General features: G+C 43.1%; 2 protein-coding genes across 2 annotated transcripts in view; both read right to left on the bottom strand.

Annotated features, from left to right (window-relative positions):
* Positions 1-3,303: 3,303 nt before the first annotated feature.
* LOC121583310 (14 kDa phosphohistidine phosphatase-like) lies at positions 3,304-4,736 on the bottom strand. Its single transcript, XM_041899492.2, has 3 exons — positions 4,423-4,736; positions 3,949-4,076; positions 3,304-3,730 (listed from the first exon to the last, which is right to left on the bottom strand). Exons 1-3 carry the CDS (start codon positions 4,586-4,588, stop codon positions 3,638-3,640), a joined length of 387 nt encoding a protein of 128 aa, XP_041755426.1. The 5' UTR covers positions 4,589-4,736; the 3' UTR covers positions 3,304-3,637.
* Positions 4,737-5,054: 318 nt separating this feature from the next.
* The window catches only part of LOC121583309 (ectonucleoside triphosphate diphosphohydrolase 2-like), a 30,172-nt gene continuing 11,050 nt past the window's right edge, over positions 5,055-24,176 (bottom strand). The window contains exons 2-9 of the mRNA XM_041899491.1: positions 11,650-11,767; positions 10,585-10,735; positions 10,101-10,260; positions 8,319-8,546; positions 7,617-7,889; positions 6,815-6,934; positions 6,332-6,466; positions 5,055-5,689 (exon numbers count right to left, since the gene is read on the bottom strand). Coding sequence (XP_041755425.1) covers positions 5,474-5,689; positions 6,332-6,466; positions 6,815-6,934; positions 7,617-7,889; positions 8,319-8,546; positions 10,101-10,260; positions 10,585-10,735; positions 11,650-11,767 — 1,401 coding nt within the window. The 3' untranslated portion in view covers positions 5,055-5,473. The remainder of the gene's footprint in view (positions 5,690-6,331; positions 6,467-6,814; positions 6,935-7,616; positions 7,890-8,318; positions 8,547-10,100; positions 10,261-10,584; positions 10,736-11,649; positions 11,768-24,176) is intronic.

Raw genomic sequence — 24,176 nt, forward strand, 5'->3', positions numbered from 1 at the left:
TGGCATCGAGAACTAGCAGAGAAAACAGAGCAAGGGAACACAGGGAAGTGAGGGCATAAATACACAGGTGAACAGGTAGACACAGGTGACACCAATAAGATAATGATTAGTCCAGACTGTGAATGAGGAGGTGCCTAAGGTTGTCGGAGGATGACACCTAGTGGGTCGCTCCAGAATTGCGACCCCCTCCTGTAACAGTAACCTACTGAAACAATACTCAATACTCAAAGGAACGTTTTGTTGAAGTACTTGGAATTTTGGATTGGTCTCTTGTACTAAACTGTGATGATGTTGATCAAGCTTGGTATCTTTTTAAAGATCAGTTTCTGTCTGCACTCGACTCTCAGGCTCCGATTTAAACACATTTTAAAGGACATTGGCTTAAAAACTCCCCATAAGATAAAATCCTGTAGTATTGGCCTGGATATTGATGATGTTTTATGCTATGACCAGGCAAAGGTTCCATTTTTTACCACTATAGCCTCATCTCTGGTTAAGAAATGACCGACCTGCTCTGGACACTTTGGCCAGTCTTTCATTACAAACTTTTACCATAGAAAAGGTATCACAAATTATTGATTTGAGCTGTGCATGGTAACAAAGGACAAAGTTTCCAATCTACTATGCTTAATGAGCACAAACAAAGCAACTGGGCTGGATAACCTTCCTGCAAGATTCATTAAGGATAGTGCTTGTGTCACTGCTAAAATGATAATGCATATTGTAAACCTTTCTATTAGTAGTGGTACATTTCCCAATGATCTCAAAACAGCCTGGTTGTTCTCGAGCACAAACTTCTTTATGAACTCCAATCTGGCTTTAGAACAGCTCATTGCACTGATACTGCCTTATCCACCTTTTTGACTACATCAAGCAGGAAAGTGAGAAGGGGAACTACAGTGAGGGAAAAAAGTATTTGATCACCTGCTGATTTTGTATGTTTGCTCACTGACAAAGACATGATCAGTCTATAATTTTAATGGTAGGTGTATTTGAACAGTGAGAGACAGAATAACAACAACAGAATCCAGAAAAATGCATGTCAAAAATGTTATGAAATCATTTGCATTTTAATGAGGGAAAAAAGTATTTGACCCCTCTGCAAAACATGACTTAGTACTTGGTGGCAAAACCCTTGTTGGAAATCACAGAGGTCAGACGTTTCTTGTAGTTGGCCACCAGGATTGCACACATCTCAGGAGGGATTTTGTCCCACTCCTCTTTGCAGATCTTCTCCAAGTCATTAAGGTTTCGAGGCTGACATTTGGCAACTCGAACCTTCAGCTCCCTCCACAGTTTTTCTATGGGATTAAGGTCTGGAGACTGGAAGAGCTCGATTTTGGTCTCATCTGACCACAACACTTTCACCCAGTTCTCCTCTGAATCATTCAGATGTTCATTGGCAAACTTCAGACGGGCCTGTATATGTGCTTTCTTGAGCAGGGGGACTTTGCAGGCGCTGCAGGATTTCAGTCCTTCACGTCATAGTGTGTTACCAATTGTTTTCTTGGTGACTATGGTCCCAGCTGCCTTGAGATCATTGACAAGATCCTCCCGTGTAGTTCTGGTCTGATTCCTCACCGTTCTCATGATCATTGCAACTCCACGAGGTGAGATCTTGCATGGAGCCCCAGGCCAAGGGAGATAGACAGTTATTTTGTGTTTCTTCCATTTGCGAATAATCGCACCAACTGTTATCACCTTCTCACCAAGCTGCTTGGCGATGGTCTTGTAGCCCATTCCAGCCTTGTGTAGGTCTACAATCTTGTCCCTGACATCCTTGGAGAGCTCTTTGGTCTTGGCCATGGTGGTTTAGGTTTTATCTGACCAACAGAACACAAGTATGTAATGTTGGTGATGTTCTGTCAGAGGCAAAATAAATATCCTGTGGAGTACCGCAGGGCCTCTCTTATTTCTTATATATGTTTATGATATGCCAGATACAGTAAAGTGTAAACTCCTGCTTTATGCTGATGACTCAGCCATACTGGTATCAGGGAAGGATACAGTTTACATAGAGGAGACACTGAGTAAGGAATTGCATTTTGTTAGAGATTGGTTGACTGACAAAAAATTGTCGCTACATTTGGGAAAAACTTAATTGATTTTGTTTGGAACAAAACGTAGATTGCTTAGGGCTGACAAGATAAAGGTCAACTGTGCAGGCAAAGAGATTTAATCTAAAACAAGTGTAACTTATCTTGGTGTGTCCCTAGATCAATCCCTTACTGGAGACCTGATTGCTGCTAAAATTATTTATAAAATGGCAAACAAATTGAAATTGTTATATAGTAACACTAGATATTTTAACAAAGTTAAGAAACTGCTTGTCTCAACCTTGATTCAGTGTCATTTTGATTATGCCTGCTCTGCTAGTGGGCTATCACAAAAAAATTGAAAAATAGTTAATGTTATCAGGTATATGCTGAATGTCCCCCCCTAGGACCCACATAGGGGTACAGGAGTTCTGGGAGGTGGGCTTGTTGGCTTTGGAGTCCAGAGTGGACCAACTTAAGCTTAATCATATGTTTGACATCTTAAATGATCGTGCCCCAGGTTATATGAAAAGCCACATTGATATGGTCCCGTATAGCTCAGTTGGTAGAGCATGACGCTTGCAACGCCAGGGTTGTGGGTTCGATTCCAACAGGGGGCCAGTATGAAAAAAAAATGATGCACTCACTAACTGTATGTCGCTCTGGATAAGAGCGTCTGCTAAATGACTAAAATGTAAATGTAAAATATAGTCTATAATTAACACAGTTACAATACCAGAGCAGGTGTTATGTCTTGTAAAATCCCAAGAGTAAACAGTATTGCGAGGAGCACATTTTTCTATACAGGCATTTGTCTATGGAATAGCCTCCCCTTGGAGATCAAGCAAAGAAAAAGTAGAAATAGCTTTAAAAAGCAGGCAAAGGTTTTCATTTGGACAAGGTTGTCTGAGTAAGAGAAACCACTCCACTGCCCTTTGTGCCCCCTACTGCCAGTCAGGTGTATTTATTTGAATGATAGGTATGATGTGCAATGAATTGTTTTAATGTGAAATTAATATGGTTGATTTTTAAGGTTATGGAAAAGTGCAGTGAATAGTGCCACTTTCTAGGATGTCAATATAAATTAATGTACTTATGGTTGTTTGTAATTTTGTCTTGCCTTTTAATTATTATATGTGTTATTGTTTTTACCATCGAGGACCACTTTGAAACAAGCGTTTTAATTATTACTTTCAAGTGATATCCTCTGGGTTCACATTGTACATTTTGTTGAATATGTCTGTTGCCCAAAATAAATTCAATTAAATAAGGCATACATGACCATTTATTAAATCAATGCAAACATTTATTCATTTTATGTTTAAACAAAAATATTTATGTTAAATAATATGTTTTCCATCTATTGTTTCACTGAAACAAAATAGAAAAGCAAGCACTGTTGTTCTGGCTATATTAGTCAGCAACTAGGTACTGTGTCAGTCTTAGTCCCAGTTTCAGCTTTGTACTGACAGGTTTGTCTTCAGATCTCACATAATGTGATGCCACTGAGGTTTTGCTGTGTTCTGTTGGCCCACACTTATTGACACAGGAAGGAGTTAGGCCTGAACCAAGACCAAGCACAGAGTTGGGTCCAGTGTAAGTCAGTATCCCTCATCAGCCCAGGTGATCTCGTATTTAGGGTAGCGCACCTTCAGTTTCTCTGTGGAAACAGCGTGATTTGCTTTACCAAAGCCCTGCAAAGAACAAGAAGGCATTGAGAGGGTAACTTGGCTGCTAGGAAATAACAAAACTTAAGAGATGCAATACCAGTCATACAATATTAGAAAAAGTATCAAAATGTTGGTATGTAATATGTGGATGAATTGTTATAGTCACAAATGTACTAGAAGACCCAATCAAAGGGCGTACATGAGTTCCACTGAAATAACAACACTATTCTGCATTCTCTTACCATGGAGTAGCCATAGATGTGGATCTTCTTTGACTGGCAGTCATGTTTAATCCTTCCTCCTCCAATACATTCACATTCCAGGTGCCCTCCTTTCTCAAGCTCCTCTGCTACCTTGTCATAGATATCCGCTGCAGTGACAAAAAAACAAAATCAGTACTGTATTCAAAGTTTCACAAGAAGTCTCTTGAAAATACTCTCAAAATACAACATATTTCAAAAGCACTGTGATGTGCAAAATAAACTAGTCAAATGGTTAACTTTTTGCTGTTGAGTGTGGGCAAACCAATACGGGCTGACTGACTTCTCTCGGGCATTTTTCAGTGACAACGGCCCCACCTACTGGTTCGTAAGCATCAGTACAGTATGAGTAGCTAGTAGGCTAAATAGAATTGGACAGTAACAACATGGACTTTAATCATACATCAGCTAGCCAACACTGAAAGACAAAAGCATGATCAATATTGGTCCTCTTACCATGATATTCGGCCCAGGCATATCCACGTACAATATCTACGCTCGAGTCGTCGCCATCTTCTTTAGTGTGTACTCGAATGAGAACGTATTTGAACACACCAGTCGGGTCAATTTCTGCCTCTGGAATGTTCGCTATGAGAGCAGCAGCCTTCGTTTGAGTACACATTTTTTCACGAAATGCAACGTAGTTAGCTATCTCGCACAGCTGATAATTCTTCAATTTGAAATAGTAGACAATTCTTTATGTGATGATCAATGTGGACAGTTACGGTAAATGGTCCGTAGCAGACTTCCGGAAATAAAAAGGGGGATGGTATGATGGTACTTGTAGTTTTAGTGAGTTGTAGTCAATATGACGTATGGAAATCATGAATACAAACATACCTTCTGCAAAGACCACACGTACAAAACATAGTTGATTTTTTTTGTTATCAGAATACAAAATACAAAATTACATTTACGTCATTTAGCAGACGCTCTTATCCAGAGCGACTTACAGTTAGTGCATACATTATTTAATTTTTTCATACTGGCCCCCCTGTGGGAATCGAACCCACAACCCTGGCGTTGCAAACACCATGCTCTACCAACTGAGCTACCTCCCTGCCGGCCATTCCCTCCCCTACCCTGGACGACGCTGGGCCAATTGTGCGCCGCCCCATTGGTCTCCCGGTTGCGGCCGGCTACGACAGAGCCTGGATAAAATGAATATAAAGCACAAACAAATTAGACTTAAATGTTGGGTAACATGTTGTGAGAGGGATGTTGAACATTAATTATAGCCTACAATGCATACTTATACAAAAAAAACCTGTTTGTTAAAGAATAAATAAAAAAAGGATATAAAATGTGTTGACAGCTGGAGAAAACTCAATTGTTATATCTCAGTGTAAAGATGATCAACACTTTATACAACATTCTATCTTTTTCATGATACAGTTATCTACGCACTCTTGGGTCCAGGATTGCACCACCAGCACCCTTACAAAGAGTTTACCGTCTTTCCTCCAAAAAAGTGAAAGCAGGTCTCAATGGAAGTCCCTTATGATGATTAGCTGGCAGTGTCACTGCTTCCTTTCTTCTTCCCGCAGCAGGCTTGGAGGGAAACATACATCAGGGCGGTGGCGGGGAGGAGTACGAAGAGGAAGAGCAGAGCAGCCCAGGCTCCAGGTTTTAGGCCCTTCCTCAGGCCCACACTCTCCCCCGGCAGCAGACTGCTCTGACTGAGCATGTAGCCCAGGGCCCAGCCCACAGATGCATCCCCTGCCTGGTGACACCACAAACACACACCTCAGTCAGCCTGGGTACACTCAGAGCATTCTCTAGTTAAGGACATTCAGAGGTTAATGCTTCAATGGAGAGGCTGCAGTCTCAAAAATGGTGCTTGACAAACACTGATATCATAGAGTTTCTAAACCCAGAGACACAACATCGTGAGACATCCGGGGACTCTTGCAAAACAGACCAAGCAGACCAGGCTGGGGTCTGGGGGGTCTGGGGTTTGAGAACTTCTTCCTGAAGTTGTTAATCTAGGCACTACCGAGATTCGAGCCAATGTCTTAAGGAGTTGAATATTTTATTACTCCAACCTTGTGAAAGTGACAAACTGACACGTTTTCATGTTTGTCAAAAATAACTTTATATCGAAGGAGTGCCTTTGATTTGACGGCCTGCACATGCGCAGTTCGGCGGGAGACGACCGTTAGACCTGTTCCTACGCATTAGCTTAGCTAGCCAACATCGCCTACAAGTGTGATCAGGGATTTCTATTGTAGAAGCAGTTTCTGCCTATCTTCATACGTTAATGTCTTTGCTGATATGACTTTGTGTAATGTCAAGGATTATGCTGGTATCTGGAGCAAAAGAAGGAGATAGAGAAAAAAAACATATTCCCATCAAGCAAGCTCACCTTTTTCTGGAAGGAAATGTGGGGAAATGAGATCTCATCAAAGCCATAGCCTCTCGTGAAGAGCACTTTGGTGAACACAGAGGCAGCACAGAAGTCCTGCAGACGAGGCTCCTGATCTGGGGCCAGCACCAACAGCTGAAACAGGATATAAAAATGGGGATGACGTAGCCATGAAATACATGAAACACATACAAAACCATCATCCATTGAGACACACATGCAAACAGAGACAGTTTCTCTCACATGCATGGATGCTATCTTCCCTTCACACACAAATGTTATCGCGCTCTCTCTCTCTCTCTCTCACACACACACACACACACACACACACACACACACACACACACACACACACACACACACACACACACACACACACACACACACACACACACACACACACACACACACACACACACACACACACACACACACACACACACACACACACACACACACACACACACACAAACGGCTACTGACCTCATTGATGCTCATGTTACAGACAGAATGGGCTGCCTCTTCCAGTTGGGCAGGGGTGGTGACAGGAATTCCTGTAGTAGTCTGTAGGAACTGGTGAATGTAGAAGAAGGCAGAGAACGCCTGATGGACAAATGGACAGAGAGAGAGAAAAAAAGATGAGATATGATTAGGGTCGGAGCTGGAGTTAGGGTTAGGGCTGGAGCTAGGGTTAAGGTTGGTGCTGGAGCTAGGGTTGGGTTTAAGGTTGGTGCTGGAGCTAGGGTTAAGGTTGGTGCTGAAGCTGGAGCTGGAGCTAGGGTTGGGGTTAAGGTTGATACTGGAGCTAGGGTTGGGGTCACAGGAGGTTGGTGTCACCTTAATTGGGGAGGACAGGCTCTTGGTAATGGCTAGAGCAGAATAAGTGGAATGGTATCAAATACATCAAACACATGGTTTCCATTTGTTTGATGCCATTCCATTTACTCCGTTCCAGCTATTATTATGAGCCATCTTCCCCTCAGCAGCCTCCACTGGTTGGGGTTAGGGTTGCTGCTGGAGCTGGAGCTGGAGCTAGGGTTGGGGCTGGAGCTAGGATTAGAGCTAGGGTTAGGTTTGTGGTTGATGCTAATATTAGGTTTAAACCAGGATGTGGGCATGAAGCTAGGGTTGGGGTAAAGGTTAAGTTTGTGGTTGTGGTTGAGGCTAGGATAAGGGTTGAACCCAGATGTGGACATTAAGCTAGGGTTAGAGTTGTGGTTAGGGTTGTGATTGAGGCTAGTGTTAGGGTTGATTTAACCACTGTAAACTGTAAACTGTCTCTCACCATGAAGCTGCCGCTGACATTGGGCTGGAACACCTTGTCAAAGGAGCACTGGGAGAAGGGGCAGCTCTGGAAGGAGAAGATCTCAGTCATGTTGCCCAGGCAGTGATCATAGTCGCCAGTGCCCTTCACAGACAGGGTTGCCTGGGGATTGTAGCCATAGCTGGGTGTCTGGGCCACCGTGCAGGGAGAGTCAAACAATGTCCCCACCTTCATGGTGACGCTGTAGCCTGCAGGGAAGCACGGGTGGGCCACTGTCCCTGTGTAACCCTGAGCCTGAGAGAAAGAGAGGGTGAGGGAGAGGGATTGAGTGAGCGTGAGATACATTATTACAGTAACTTGACACATTCCTATAACAAGTAGAGAGCAAGCTACAGGCATGTAGTACTATGGTACTGAGTGCCAAGATCTATTGTTGGAATTAACGCCTGGGATGACTTTCAAATACACATGGTGAACTAAATCTGTGATAGAAAACAATGATATAAAAACAATCAGTGGGTGATATGTTAGTGAGTGGGTTTCCAATGATTAATAACAAAGTTTCTTTATTTCAATGGTCCTGATATACACTATGATATTATCTTGTAACAGGCACCAAGAGGTTTTCCTGAAAATGTGACATGACTGGGAAAGACTTCGGGCCCTTGCTGTACTGTATAAGGTTGTTCTTATGTTGTTGTGGCCAAATATAATGTTTCCTACCTTCACCAGGTGAGCCAGTAGGCGTTTGAGGACCTGGTCTCGTCCGTAGCACAGGAAGCTGTGTGTGTACAAGGAGTAGTCATGGCCATACAGACGTAGCTTCATCCTGTCCCTCTCGTCCTCCACCTCAGCCTTGGTCACAAAGGTGATCTGGGTGGACGCCCCGCCAAAGTCCAGCGCCCCCACTGTCTGTCTGCCCGAGCTCAGCCAACGGCCCACAAAGCCATACTACAGTGGGCACACAGGGACAAACAAAGTAACAGGAGAGGTATGTGGGTAGTTTGTCTCCACAGCAGATGCAGTCCTCTATGTATGTTCTCTGTGTTGTAATAGCCACTAGAGGTCCTCAGGTAGCCATCTAGTCAGGCAGCCTTAGTGGAAATCTGTCATAATGGTAGCCATAATCTCTTGTTTTTCAATCTTCATATACATTTCCAAAGAATGCCTACAAAAGCTTGGAATCAAACTAACACAGGATACTTATAAGCACTTATGTTTTTAAGTGCTTATGGTTGCGTGCAAAGAAAAGAATAGCAGGGATCGATTACAACCACCATAGATAGAAATGTTAATGCAGAATCTGTATTTACAAACAACTGTACACACTAGTTTGTTCCAAAACTTTTTCATGGTAAGAGGACCAATATTGATCATGCTTTTGTCTTTCAGTGATGTAATCAACGGCCAATGTTTCCTTATTTAATTGGGGCTATGACAGTCTATTACAAATCAGTCTGACAGTACTTCAATCTAAAGGAAGTATGGTTAGAAGTGACTGAAATGCATCAGAAAGGTATTTGGAAGTTCAGAAGATCGTCAGTCAATAATTTTGTTGATCTTCTGTGTAGAAAAGAACATCATTACTAACCAGGTTTCCATTCAACCTTTTTTTTTTTATGCCAGTAAAGTACATGTTGGATAAAAAATGTAATGACAGGCTTGATGGAAACAGAACATTCGGCGGTAAACTTTATATATGTGGACAAAACAAAAGGTGGGATCTTTTTGTGTCTGTAAAATTAATTATGCAAGAAATGTCGGTGGAAACTCTTTTATGCGCAAATATTGATTTAATAACCATCATATCAAAGTAAATTTGGAGTCACACGATGACATGTGTGGTCCTCCCACTACGACTCGTCGGAAAAGCATGCAGTTTACTAGGCTACAGATTAAATAAGTTATGATGAACTTCACAGGGTGGTGAAAGTGCAAGGTGATGAGCTTGATGTTCCTTTCCAATAAATATAAAGGGTCTAATTCTGGTGACATGCTCATCAATGCTTGGCTGCAGTGATCACTACGTCATCACCCACAGCCTTTTATCCGCAACAAGTCAATTTGATGGAAACACATCTTTGGTGGGAAAATGCACATATTATTTACATGCAGATTTTTGCATATTCGCATGAAAATCTGTCGCCAATTGGATGGAAACCTAGCTAATGATTACGTTATTTTTCCCCCAGTCTGATTTAGTGCCTGGTCTTGTCCACTCTGTTCTAAAGAGTCCTGCGTGGCTTGTGAGCATTCCTGAGTTTTATCTTTCAGTGATGGGGTGCTAATAATGTTTTTGCTTAAACCATTCAAAAGATAGAGACACATTTATAGGAAGAAAACAGAAACCACTCAGTTTATTACAACTGCATCTAACGGCTATCAGAGGTTACTGACGTAACCCCGGTTCTATGAACCGAGAGCAATGTTTTTATTTTTATTTTAGTGTTTCTCTTGTGACCCCATTTTAAAATCAGGTGAAAGGTGAAAGTTGGGCCATAGTACCTTGATGAAGTTCTCCAAGAGATAGTTGACAGTGACCCAGCCATACGCTCCCTCGTCCTGGCCTCTTAAGATGGCTGCCCCCTGGTAGTTAAATGGATAGGACTGGATTTTATGACCCACTTCCTGTAAAACCTGGGCTGACTGGACAGGGCTGGAGATACTGTTGACAAAGGGAAATGTACTACTTCAGATATTGTAGATTCAGGATCAACATGGGGTATGAAATTAAAAACATTACTCAGCAAGACAATAATACCCTATCTACCAGAAAGATGCACATCTCTCAATCTTGTTGTTGACTCATTTCTTATTAGATATATCAGAACCACAACATGACTCACATTTTACCCTGCTATAACACAAATAGAAGGAGAAATGTCCATATTTGCATGGGTTAGAAACTCTTATTGTGCACAAGCCACATGCTTGTGCACTCACACTCGTTAACACACACACACATATACATAAACACACTATAACTCACTTGAGGAGCCTCATGCCGGCGGTGGCTCCAAGGTAGACAGGTGTGAGGTGGTGCCTGGCTCTGGGGATGTCCTGCATGGCCTGGTCCAGACAAGCCTGAAGGCTTCTCCCTGCCGCTCCCTGCTGTCCCACGTAGCTAGAGATTCCTCCACCTGCATGGCGGGAACATGATACATTACTGTATGTAATATGTAATACAGTCAGACCACACACTATCACAATTTTAATCATTACATCCACTTATTTGGTGGTCTAGTCATTGGAGCTTATGGGGCCTGGAGTCAGAAATAACTCCTGGCCCTAGACAAAGCGGTTGAAGTATATTTGTAACAATATATTTCATTCAACATTGATCAAATTGACTAGTAATGGAAACGGTGGTGGGGATACATGCACACATACAGTGCAGTAGCTACTGTACATAAAAAGAGAGCACATGGAGATTATTGAGTCTTACTACCTGGAAAGTGCTGTTTACGTGAACTTCAGGAAAGCTGGTGTATTTGCAAATACTTCACATTAATGAAAGCAGCCAACAACTGTGATCTATACGAACACGCAAGTCATGTAGGCAGGACAGGACTGGAAAACCACACAGCACACTGAGTCACTGCAGAACTACTGACAGATCCACCGTTGCTAGGCATTCATGTTTTTCTGCTTCTTTATGTCTAGCCTTGTGTGACGAGTTACCAGAAAGGCGCGCACACAGCACACAATGGGAACTACTCTTTGCCAACTGGAGTGCCAAAAAAGTTCCACACCATAAAAAAAATAAAAAAAACGTATTTCCTACTCAGAGTACCCAACAAAAGTATCATTGAGATTTTAAGGGTTAAGGCTTTGGGTAACACACTATTTTACAATCATTTTCGATATTGTATCTGCCTGCTATTTACAAAAACAATTGATGTAAATCTGTACTTTCTGGTGCTTACTTCAAATAATTGGTTACTAACAAACGGTAATAGTGCTTGTTTTAATAAGTCTCAAGTAATTTATATGTAAACACTAGGTAAATAGCAGACATACACCTGGAAGAATCCTTCCATTGGGACACTCTTACCCTTGGGATGGCATTCACTGTGCTGAGTGACCACACCCGTGCCATTCTGCTTGTCTGCCGGCCACTTGTAGATGTACATGGCTGTGTGGGAGGAGCCTGCGTCCAGGACTATCCCATACTTTAAACAGAGGGTTGGAGAGAACAGAGGAGAGGGAGGTTCAAGACAGAGGAACAAATATTGAGAAAAATTGCTGATTCAGAATAATGTCCAAGGAAAGACAACCTAATTGGGTCTACTCTACTCCAAACCATAAAAGGCTACAAATGATCAGGTGTTTGAAACCCATATATGCCAATACATTTAATAGGGATAGAGGCATCTGGAAGACATTTAACTAGATTGACTATAAACGTCTTCTTTCAAATGGCGGCCTCTGGCTTTTATGACGTGTATACAGTGCCTTCGGAAAGTATTCAGACCCCTTGACTTTTTCCACATTATGTTACATTACAGCCTTATTATAACATTTATTAAATAAATAAAAATCATCAATCTACACACAATACCCCACAATGACAAAGCGAAAACAGGTTTTTTTAAATCTTTGCACAAATAAAAAACAGAAATACCTTATTTACATAAGTATTCAGACCCTTTGTTATGAGACTCGAAATTGAGTTCAGGTGCATCCTGTTTCCATTGATCATCCATGAGATGTTTCTACAACTTGATTGGAGTCCACCTGTGGTAAATTCAATTGATTGGACATGATTTGGAAAGGCACACACCTGTCTATATAAGGTCCAACAGTTGACAGTGCAGGTCAGAGCACAGATCTGGGGAAGGGTGGTCCTCTGTAGCTCAGCTGGTAGAGCACGGCGCTTGTAACGCCAAGGTAGTGGGTTCGATCCCCGGGACCACCCATACAAAAAAAAATTATGCACGCATGACTGTAAGTCGCTTTGGATAAAAGCGTCTGCTAAATGGCATATTATTATTATTATTACCAAACATTTCTGCAGCATTGAAGGTCCCCAAGAACACAGTGGCCTCCATCATTCTTAAATGGAAGAAGTTTGGAACCCCCAAGACTCTTCCTAGAGCTGGCCACTGTGTTCTTGGGGACCAGACTGAGAAATCGGGGGAGAAGGGCCTTGGTCAGGGAGGTGACCAAGAACCCAATGGTCACTCTGACAGAGCTCTAGTGTTCCTCTGTGGAGATGGGATAATCTTTCAGAAGGACAACCATCTCTGCAGCACTCCACCAATCAGGCCTTTATGGTAGAGTGGCCAGACGGAAGCCACTCCTCAGTAAAAGGCACATGACAGCCCGCTTGGAGTTTGCCAAAAGGCACCTAAAGACTCTCAGACAATGAGAAACAAGATTCTCTGGTCTGATGAAACCAAGATTGAACTCTTTGACCTGAATGCCAAGCATCACGTCTGGAGGAAACCTGGCACCATCCCTAGGGTGAAGCATGGTGGTGGCAGCATCATGCTGTGGGGATGTTTTTCAGCGGCAGGGACTGGGAGACTAGTCAGGATTGAGGGAAAGATGAATGGAGCAAAGTACAGAGAGATCCTTGATGAAAACCTGCTCCAGAGTGCTCAGGACCTCAGACTGGGGCGAAGGTTCACCTTCCAACAGGACAACGACCCTAAGCACACAGCCAAGACAACGCAGGAGTGGCTTCAGGACAAGTCTCTGAATGTCCTTGAGTGGCCCAGCCAGCGCCCGGACTTGAACCCGATCAAACATCTCTGGAGAGACCTGAAAATAGCTGTGCAGCGACGCTCACCATCCAACCTGATTGAGCTTGAGAGGATCTGCAGAGAAGAATGGGAGAAACTCCCCAAATACAGGTGTGCCAAGCTTGTAGTGTCATACCCAAGAAGACGAGGCTGTAATCGCTGCCAAAGATGCTTCAACAATGTACTGAGTAAAGGGTCTGAATAGTTATGTAAATGTAATATTTCAGTTTTTTATTTTGAATAAATATGCAAACATTTCTAAAAACCTGTTTTTGCTTTGTCATTATGGGGTATTGTGTGTAGATTGATGAGGGGGAAAAACAATTTAATGGATTTTAGAAAAAGGCTGTAACGTAACAAAATGTGGAAAAAGTCAAGGGGTCTGAATAGTTTCCGAATGCACTGTATATTTTGGCAGCAAGAATGTTGCTTGCATGTTTACTTCAAGGTAAGATAGATGGAATGTTGTGGAGGAAGTGAGAGAGGATTAGGGAATTAATCAGGAGAAGCAAGAGGCCTGGTCTGAGAACAACCCATGTTTGCAGATCATGAAGGAACTGTTTGGAGTGTGTAAACTCCAATCCTGATTGCGCTATGAATCATCAACTCTAAACATCCTCTTTTGGACAACATAGTTCAATTTTAATTGCTCTCTTTTTCTGACAAGGCTGTTGAAACTTGTTTATTTCGCTGACTGTGTTTGGCGTCTGACTGGTTTATGATATGTGTTTAATGCTGCATGACTATTTTGGCCGTAATATAAAGTGGCCTCATGCAGGATGTTGGCTCAAGGTTAATTACAGAAGATAACATCTTAGCAAGTTATTGTTGCCTTTCTCATTTGAACATTTACACACAATCCATCATGTTTAGAGTTGATGATTCATAGCACAATTAAGATTGGAGCTTACACACTCCAAACAGTTCCTTCATGATCTGCAAACATGGGTTGTTCTCAGACCAGACAAACATGGATTGTTCTCAGACCAGACAAACATGGGTTGTTCTCAGACCAGACAAACATGGGTTGTTTTCAGACCAGAAGCCTCCTGTTTTTGTGACAGCGTGCACACACACACACACACAATGCCTACCCATATGGCTAGAATCATTTAACTTAATCTACATTATTTCGACTTCAATCCCCCCTTCAATCAATCTTTCCCTTCTGCTGTCTTTGTATGCTTTGCCTCATGCTAAATGTGTATGTGTGTTTACATGGTAATATACAGTCATTTCCATAATTATTGGCACCCTTGACAAAGCCGAACAAAAAAGACTGTATAAAATAAGAAATACAAATACTGAGCTACAGTGAGGTCCAAAGGTAGTAACAGATTATTATTTTTTGGCTCTGTACTCCGGCACGTTGAGGACGAGGTTCAAGTGCAGACTGACAGCTTTAATTTGAGGGTATTTTCGTCAATATCGGGTGAACTGTTTAGAAATCACAGCACTTTTTGTACATAGTAGGGAACCAAAAGTATTTGGACACATTCACTTATATGTGTATTAAAGTAGTCAAAAGTTTAGTATTTGGTCCCATATTCCTAGCACCCAATGACTACATCAAGCTTGTGACTCTACAAACTTGTTGAAAGCATTTGCAGTTTATTTTGGTTGTGTATCAGATTATTTTGTGCCCAATAGAAATGAATGGAAAATAATGTATTGCGTAATTTTGGAGTCACTTTTATTATAAATAAGAATATAATATTTCTAAACACTATTTTTATGTCATCCAACAATAATAAACGCCTGGAGTTTGCTAAACATCATTGGCACTTGGATTGGAACTGTTGCTATGGTCAGATTACATGAAAATAGAGCTCTTTGGCCACACACACCAGCGGTAGGTTTTGCGTCGAAAGAAAGAATCATATGCAGAAAAGAAACCCATACCTACTGTAAAATATGGTGGTGGATCTTTGATGTTATAGACGGGTTAGCTGACAAATGGTTCAGCTAGTTTTATCTTGTTCTTGATACCATGTTTTGTTTTGAGGTGTTTTGACTAATGTCATGTTAATGCTAATATGGATAAAATTCACTAGCTAGCTAACCAACAACTGTAACTATGTATTTGAGAGACAACGAGTGCTCATTGTGCAAATGTACAGTTGAAGTCGGAAGTTTACATACACACCTTAGCCAAATACATTTAAACTCAGTTTTTCACAATTCCTGACATTTAATCCTAGTAAAAATTCCCTCTTTTAGGTCAGTTAGGATCACCACTTTATTTTAAGAATGTGAAATGTCAGAATAATAGTAATGATAATGATTTATTTCATCACATTCCCAGTGGGTCAGAAGTTTACATACACTCAATTAGTATTTGGTAGCATTGCCTTTAAATTGTTTAACTTGGGTCAAACCTTTCGGGTAGCCTTCCACAAGCTTCCCACAATAAGTTGGGTGAATTTTGGCCCATTCCTCCTGACAGAGCTGGTGTAACTGAGTCAGGTTTGTAGGCCTCCTTGCTCGCACACGCTTTTTCAGTTCTGCCCACACATTTTCTATAGGATTGAGGTCAGGGCTTTGTGATGGCCACTCCAATACCTTGACTTTGTTGTCCTTAAGCCATTTTGCCGCAACTTTGGAAATATGCTTGGGGTCATTGTCCATTTGGAAGATCCATTTGCGACCAAGCTTTAACTTCCTGACTGATGTCTTGAGATGTTGCTTCAATATATCCACATAATTTTCCTTCCTCATGATGCCATCTATTTTGCACCAGTCCCTCCTGCAGCAAAGCACCCCCACAGCATGATGCTGCCACCCCCATGCTTCACGGTTGGGATGGTGTTCTTCGGCTTGCAAGCAACCCCCTTTTTCCTCCAAACATAACAATGGTCATTATGGCCAAACAGTTCTATTTTTGTTTTATCAGACCAGAGGACATTTCTCCAAAAAGTACGATCTTTATCCCCATGTGCAGTTGCAAACTGTAGTCTGGCTTTTTTTATGGCGGTTTTGGAGCAGTGGCTTCTTCCTTGCTGAGCGGCCTTTCAGGTTATGTCGATATAGGACTCGTTTTACTGTGGATATAGATACTTGTTTCCTCCAGCATCTTCACAAGGTCCTTTGCTGTTGTTCTGGGATTGATTTGCACTTTTCGCACCAAAGTACGTTCATGTCTAGGAGACAGAACGCGTCTCCTTCCTGAGCGCTATGATGGCTGCGCTGTCCCATTGTGTTTATATTTGCGTACTATTGTTTGTACAGATGAACGTGGTTCCTTCAGGCGTTTGGAAATAGCTCCCAAGGATGAACCAGACTTGTGGAGGTCTACAATTGTTTTTCTGAGGTCTTGGCTGATTTCTTTTGATTTTTCCATGATGTCAAGCAAAGAGGCACTGAGGTCGAAGGTAGTCCTTGAAATACATCCACAGGTACACCTCCAATTGACTCAAATGATGTCAATTAGCCTATCAGAAGCTTCTAAAGCCATGACATCATTTTCTGGAATTTTCCAAGCTGTTTAAAGGCAGTCAACTTAGTGTATGTAAACCTCTGACCCACTGGAATTGTGATACAGTGAATTATACAGTGGGGAAAAAAAGTATTTAGTCAGCCACCAATTGTGCAAGTTCTCCCACTTAAAAAGATGAGAGAGGCCTGTAATTTTCATCATACAGTGGGGGAAAAAAGTATTTAGTCAGCCACCAATTGTGCAAGTTCTCCCACTTAAAAAGATGAGAGAGGCCTGTAATTTTCATCATAGGTACACGTCAACTATGACAGACAAAATGAGAAGAAAAAAATCCAGAAAATCACATTGTAGGATTTTTTATGAATTTATTTGCAAATTATGGTGAAAAATAAGTATTTGGTCACCTACAAACAAGCAAGATTTCTGGCTCTCACAGACCTGTAACTTCTTCTTTAAGAGGCTCCTCTGTCCTCCACTCGTTACCTGTATTAATGGCACCTGTTTGAACTTGTTATCAGTATAAAAGACACCTGTCCACAACCTCAAACAGTCACACTCCAAACTCCACTATGGCCAAGACCAAAGAGCTGTCAAAGGACACCAGAAACAAAATTGTAGACCTGAACCAGGCTGGGAAGACTGAATCTGCAATAGGTAAGCAGCTTGGTTTGAAGAAATCAACTGTGGGAGCAATTATTAGGAAATGGAAGACATACAAGACCACTGATAATCTCCCTCGATCTGGGGGCTCCACGCAAGATCTCACCCTGTGGGGTCAAAATGATCACAAGAACGGTGAGCAAAAATCCCAGAACCACACGGGGGACCTAGTGAATGACCTGCAGAGAGCTGGGACCAAAGTAACAAAGCTTACCATCAGTAACACACTACGCCGCCAGGGACTCAAATCCTGCAGTGCCAGACGTGTCCCCCTGCTTAAGCCAGTACATGTCCAGGCCCGTCTGAAGTTTGCTAGAGTGCATTTGGATGATCCAGAAGAGGATTGGGAGAATGTCATATGGTCAGATGAAACCAAAATAGAACATTTTGGTAAAAACTCAACTCGTCGTGTTTGGAGGACAAAGAATGCTGAGTTGCATCCAAAGAACACCATACCTACTGTGAAGCATGGGGGGTGGAAACATCATGCTTTGGGGCTGTTTTTCTGCAAAGGGACCAGGACGACTGATCCGTGTAAAGGAAAGAATGAATGGGGCCATGTATCGTGAGATTTTGAGTGAAAACCTCCTTCCATCAGCAAGGGCATTGAAGATGAAACGTGGCTGGGTCTTTCAGCATGACAATGATCCCAAACACACCGCCCGGGCAACGAAGGAGTGGCTTCGTAAGAAGCATTTCAAGGTCCTGGAGTGGCCTAGCCAGTCTCCAGATCTCAACCCCATAGAAAATCTTTGGAGGGAGTTGAAAGTCCGTGTTGCCCAGCGACAGCCCCAAAACATCACTGCTCTAGAGGAGATCTGCATGGAGGAATGGGCCAAAATACCAGCAACAGTGTGTGAAAACCTTGTGAAGTTTACAGAAAACGTTTGACCTGTGTCATTGCCAACAAAGGGTATATAACAAAGTATTGATAAACTTTTGTTATTGACCAAATACTTATTTTCCACCATAATTTGCAAATAAATTCATTAAAAATCCTACAATGTGATTTTCTGGATTTTGTTTTCTCATTTTGTCTGTCATAGTTGACGTGTACCTATGATGAAAATTACAGGCCTCTCTCATCTTTTTAAGTGGGAGAACTTGCACAATTGGTGGCTGACTAAATACTTTTTTTCCCCACTCTAAGTGAAATAATCTGTCTGTAAATAATTGTTGGAAAAATGACTTGTGTCATGCACAAAGTAGATGTCCTAACCGACTTGCCAAAACGATAGTTTGTTAACAAGAAATTTGTGGAGTGGTTGAAAAACGAGTTTTAATGACTCCAACCTAAGTGTATGTAAACTTCCGACTTCAACTGTATTTATGTTTTCAATAAACATTGGAGACTAAGTATAGTTTACATGTTGTCAACAATCTAAGCCAACCCTGTCTGTTGTGCCCCATAGTTGCGCACGTGTCGGTTTTGTTGCTATGTGGCTATTTGGTTCTGTTTAGGTCAACGGTATCATGAACTTTACCCAGTACCAGGACATTTTAGCCAAAAACCTGGTTGCCTCTGCCAGGAGGCTGAAACTTGGCTGTAAGTGGATTCCCAAGACAATAACCTCAAGCACACATCAACATCCACAAAAAATTGTTAATTGACCACTGAATCAACATTTCGCAATGCCCATCTCAGTCTCTAGGCTTGAACTCCTTAAAGAGGGCAGTCCATAAGCACAGACGAAGGATGTCAAGGATCTGGAAAGATTCTGTATGGAGGAATGGTCTAGAAGAATGGTCTAAGATCACTCCCATTGTGTTCTCCAATCTCATAAAACATTTTAGAAAAAGGCTCAGTGCCATTATACTCACAAGGTGAGGTATTGAAAGGTAGGGAAAACAGGGGTGCCAATAATTTTGAACCCTATCTTTTTGAGAAAAAAAAGTATTACTTGTTAAACTAAATCTCTTTCTCTGAGCAATTGTATTAGCAGAAAATAATATCATTTCCCCATTGTTTTGACCATACAATATAGCTCAGTATTTGTATTATTTATTTTGTACAGTCTTTTTTGCACATCTTTATTAAGGCTGCCAATTATTTTGGACCTGACGGTATATGTCTCTCACAGCATGCATGTGTGAAATTGCAAACAGGAAATGGGATAATACTACAGAAATGAGTAACATACTGTGCACAATAAGTAAGTAAGTATCCTGGCACGAGCCTTGGCTTGTGGAAGCCGGAACAGCTCATAGGAGCAGGAGAGTATCTCCTGTTTTTGTAGCATGAGGAAGCTTGATGTAGGCTTACAAGTACCCCCTGGACAGGAGACCAGTCTATAGCCTTTTATCCCTAATCTATCTCCTTAAAGGTCCAATGCAGTTGTTTTTTAATCTGAATATCAAATAATTTCTGGGCAACAATTAAGTACCTTATTGTGATTGTTTTCAATTAAAGGCCCAGTGCGGTCAAACACATGATTTTCCTATATATATATATATATATATATATATATATATATATATATATTTCCACAGTATGAAGTTGGAATAATATTGTTAAATTGTGAAAATGATAATGCCCTTCTATTGTAAGAGCTGTTTGAAAAGACATCCTGAAATTTAAGCCTGTTCTAATGGGATGGAGTTTTGGCCTTCCATGGTGACACCATGCTCTAAATTAGTTACTAGACCAAGAAGCTTCCTTTTTTTGGTTGTATTTTTTTAATTTATTATTGAAAACAATCACAATAAGGTACTTAACTGTTACCCAGAAATTATTTGATATTGAGTTAAAAACGACTGCATTGGACCTTTAAAATGGTACAAAAAAAAGAAACAAAAATAGCTTCTTAGCAAATAGCAATTTCTAAAGCAATAATTTAACTAGGACTGTCTGGGTGGGAGTGGTTTGAGTGTGGAGGGAAAAACTGAAAATTAGCTGTTATTGTCAGAGAGGTTTGTAACTCTCTTTTTTACATCGGTGGAAAAAGTACCCAATTGTCATACTTGAGTAAAAGTAAAGATACCTTAATAGAAAATTACTCAAGTAAAAGTGAAAGTCACCCAGTAAAATACTACTTGAGCAAAAGTCAGGTTTTAAATATACTTAAGTATCAAAAGTAAATGTAATTGCTAAAATATACTTAAGTATTGAAAGTAAAAGTAAAAGTATAAATCATTTCAAATTCCATATATTAAACAAACCAGACGGCACCATTTTCTTGTTTTTTCCCCATTTAAGGCTAGCCAGGGGCACACTCCAACACTCAGACATAATTTACAAACGAAGCATTTGTGTTTAGTGAGTCCGCCAGATCAGAGGCAGTAGGGATGACCAGGGATGTTCTCTTGATAAGTGTGTTAATTGGACCATTTTCCTGTCAAAATGTAATGAGTACCTTTTGGTGTCAGGGAAATGTATGGAGTAAAAAGTACATTATTTTCTTTAGGAATGTAGTGAAGTAAAAGTAGTCAAAAATAGAAATAGTAAAGTAAAGTACAGATACCCCAAACAACTACTTAAGTAGTACCTTTTTAGTACTTTACACCACTGCTTTTTTATTGGTCTATTAACTCATTTACTGAAATTGTGAAGTCACCATGGAAGGCCAAAACTCCCTCCCACCAAAACAGGCTGAAATTTCAGCCGGTGTTTTCAAACAGCTCATACATTAAAAGTGCATTATCATAATTTTCACAATTTCACAGTATTATTCCAACCTCTTAGTGTGGAAATATATATAAAACACAGGAAAATCCCAGTTCCCATTTGTTTTGAACGCACAGAAGTCTGAGATTTCCGAGCTCACAGATGTTTTGAACGCGGCATTTAATGCTGAGTGCCAAGCATACCCCAATTGTCGGGTATGACTCTGCTGGGGATTGAATTCCCAACCTTCCTATATCAGGGTGGACACTAACCATAAGGTCACTGAGTTTGTCTACATAGCTGACATTAATAACTCAAGTGCGGTGACAATTTATCTGGCTTTAAGTATAATGCATCCACTAAATGGCGAAACAGCTGGATAGCATGGCCTGCATGTTTCCCCCGAGGAATACATTTTCCTGTTTTGACCTCCCAATAACCCCCGCAAAAACTCTTCTGCTGAAAATTAGCTAATCCGCTGACATGATTGATGGGGTAGAGGGGTGGAAACAGGATGAGACCTTCAAAGTTTTTCTAAAAAGGCTGACTGTTAACAATTTCACCAGCTAACAGGGAGGTGTGATTGAAGGCTTTGGTATGGGGAAAATAATGAGAGAGAGGCGATAGGGGCTACTCAAAGATGACCTATAGTAGTCTCCAGCGTGATGATATAGGGGACTTCCAGAAGAAATAAATACATATTTCTCATAATGGCACAAAAATGCCTCGAGAGGACGCAAACGTCATGCAAAATGAAAAGTTTTAAAAAAGGACACAAATCACGAAAGCTGTGATGTGTCACGATCGTCTTTACAGGAAGCGGACCAAGGCGCAGCGTGTTGCACAAACATGATGCTTTATTTAATTAAAGCGAAACACGAAACAACAAAACAAATAACGATACGTGAAGTCCACAGTGACAATGACTGTAAAGGAACAAAAACCCACAAACACAAGGTGAAAACAGACAGTTTAAATATGGCTCCCAATCAGAGACAACGAGCCAACAGCTGACACTCGTTACCTCTGATTGGGAGTCACTCAAACAAAGAAATACAACAACCTAGAACAACCCAACCAAGAAACAGAACACAATGAATGAACACACCCTGGCTCAACATATAGAGTCCCAGAGCCAGGGTGTGACAGTACCCCCTAAAGCGCGGACATGCGACCGCGCCTTAACAAAACCCAAACAGGGGAGGGCTGGGTGGGCATTCCTCCTCGGAGGAGGCTCCGGCCCGGGCTTGACCACCACCCTTCCACAATCCCCGTAGCGCCCCGGTCCGGTCTGACCCCGCTGGCTGGATCTGGACCGGACATCGACGGAGCGGATTGCTCAAGCTCCGTTGCGGAGCAGCTGCCCGGTACCTGATCAGGCACCGGACTGACGACGCGCACCCCTGGCTTGGCGCGTGAGGCAGGAACTGACCGGACCTGGCTGACGAGCGAACCCCTGGCTTGGTGCGTGGAGCAGCAACGGACCGGACCGGGCTGACGATACGCACCCTGGTTTGGTGCGTGGAGCCGAACGGGCCTCATCGGACTGACGACTCGCATCCCTGGCTTGGTGCGAGTAGCAGGAACGGGCTGGACCAGGCTGACGACTCGCACCCTGGCTTGATGCGAGTAGCAGGAACGGCTGGACCAGGCTGACGACTCGCACCCCTGGCTTGGTGCGAGTAGCAGGAACGGGCTGGACCAGGCTGACGACTCGCACCGTAGGTTTGGTGCGAGTGGCAGGAACAGGCCGGGCAGGGCTGGCGACGCACACCGTGAGGCTTTGTGCGTGGAACAGGAACAGGCCGGGCTGGGCTGGCGACGACCCCGTAGGTTTGATGCGTGGAGCAGGAACAGGCCGGGCTGGGCTGGCGACGCACACCGTAGGCTTTGTGCGTGGAACAGGAACAGGCCGGGCTGGGCTGGCGACGCACACCGTAGGCTTTGTGCGTGGAACAGGAACAGGCCGGGCTGGGCTGGCGACGCACCCCGTAGGTTTGGTGCGTGGAGCAGGAACAGGCCGGGCTGGGCTGGCGACGCACACCGTAGGCTTTGTGCGTGGAACAGGAACAGGCCGGGCTGGGCTGGCGACGCACCCCGTAGGTTTGGTGCGTGGAGCAGGAACAGGCCGGGCTGGGCTGGCGACGCACACCGTAGGCTTTGTGCGTGGAACAGGAACAGGCCGGGCTGGGCTGGCGACGCACACCGTAGGCTTTGTGCGTGGAACAGGAACAGGCCGGGCTGGCGACGCACCCCGTAGGTTTGGTGCGTGGAGCAGGAACAGGCCGGGCTGGGCTGGCGACGCACACCGTAGGCTTAGTGCGAGGAGCAGGAACAGGCCGGGCAGGGCTGGCGACGCACACCGTAGGCTTGATGCGAGAGGCAGGAACAGGCCGGACTGGGCTGGCGACGCACACCGTAGGTTTAGTGCGAGGAGCAGGAACAGGCCGGGCAGGGCTGGCGACGCACACCGTAGGCTTGATGCGAGAGGCAGGAACAGGCCCGGCTGGGCTGGCGATGCGCACCGTACACTTAGTGCGGGAAGCAGGAACGAGCCGGGCCGGGCTGGCGACGTGCACCGTACACTTAGTGCGGGAAGCAGGAACGGGCCGGACCGGACTGGTGACGCACACCACTTGCTTGGTGTGAGGAGCGGGACTGGGTTTCATCATAACCCTCCGCTCCCTCAGCTGCCTACCGAGTTCCTCTCGCCGTGCCTCATTTCTCACCCACTCTTCGCCAGTAGCCCCCTTAACCTGGTGGCCTCCTCTCCAAATCGCCCAATACGCCCTGTGGCAGCCTCCTGCTGCCCAGTCGCCCATGACGTGTGCCCCCCCCTAAAAATTTCTTGGGGGTGCCTCTCGTCCGTCCGACGATGGCACTGCTGACGCCGCTGCTCCTCTCTTGTCCAGTCTGCCTGCTCCTGGACACGCTGCTTGGTCCTTTTACGGTGGGTTTTTCTGTCACGATCGTCTTTACAGGAAGCGGACCAAGGCGCAGCGTGTTGCACGAACATGATGCTTTATTTAATTAAAGCGAAACACGAAACAACAAAACAAATAACGATACGTGAAGTCCACAGTGACAATGACTGTAAAGGAACAAAAACCCACAAACACAAGGTGAAAACAGAC

The sequence above is a fragment of the Coregonus clupeaformis genome, chromosome 15 (genome assembly GCF_020615455.1).
Source record: "Coregonus clupeaformis isolate EN_2021a chromosome 15, ASM2061545v1, whole genome shotgun sequence".
NCBI classification, from domain to species: domain Eukaryota; kingdom Metazoa; phylum Chordata; class Actinopteri; order Salmoniformes; family Salmonidae; genus Coregonus; species Coregonus clupeaformis.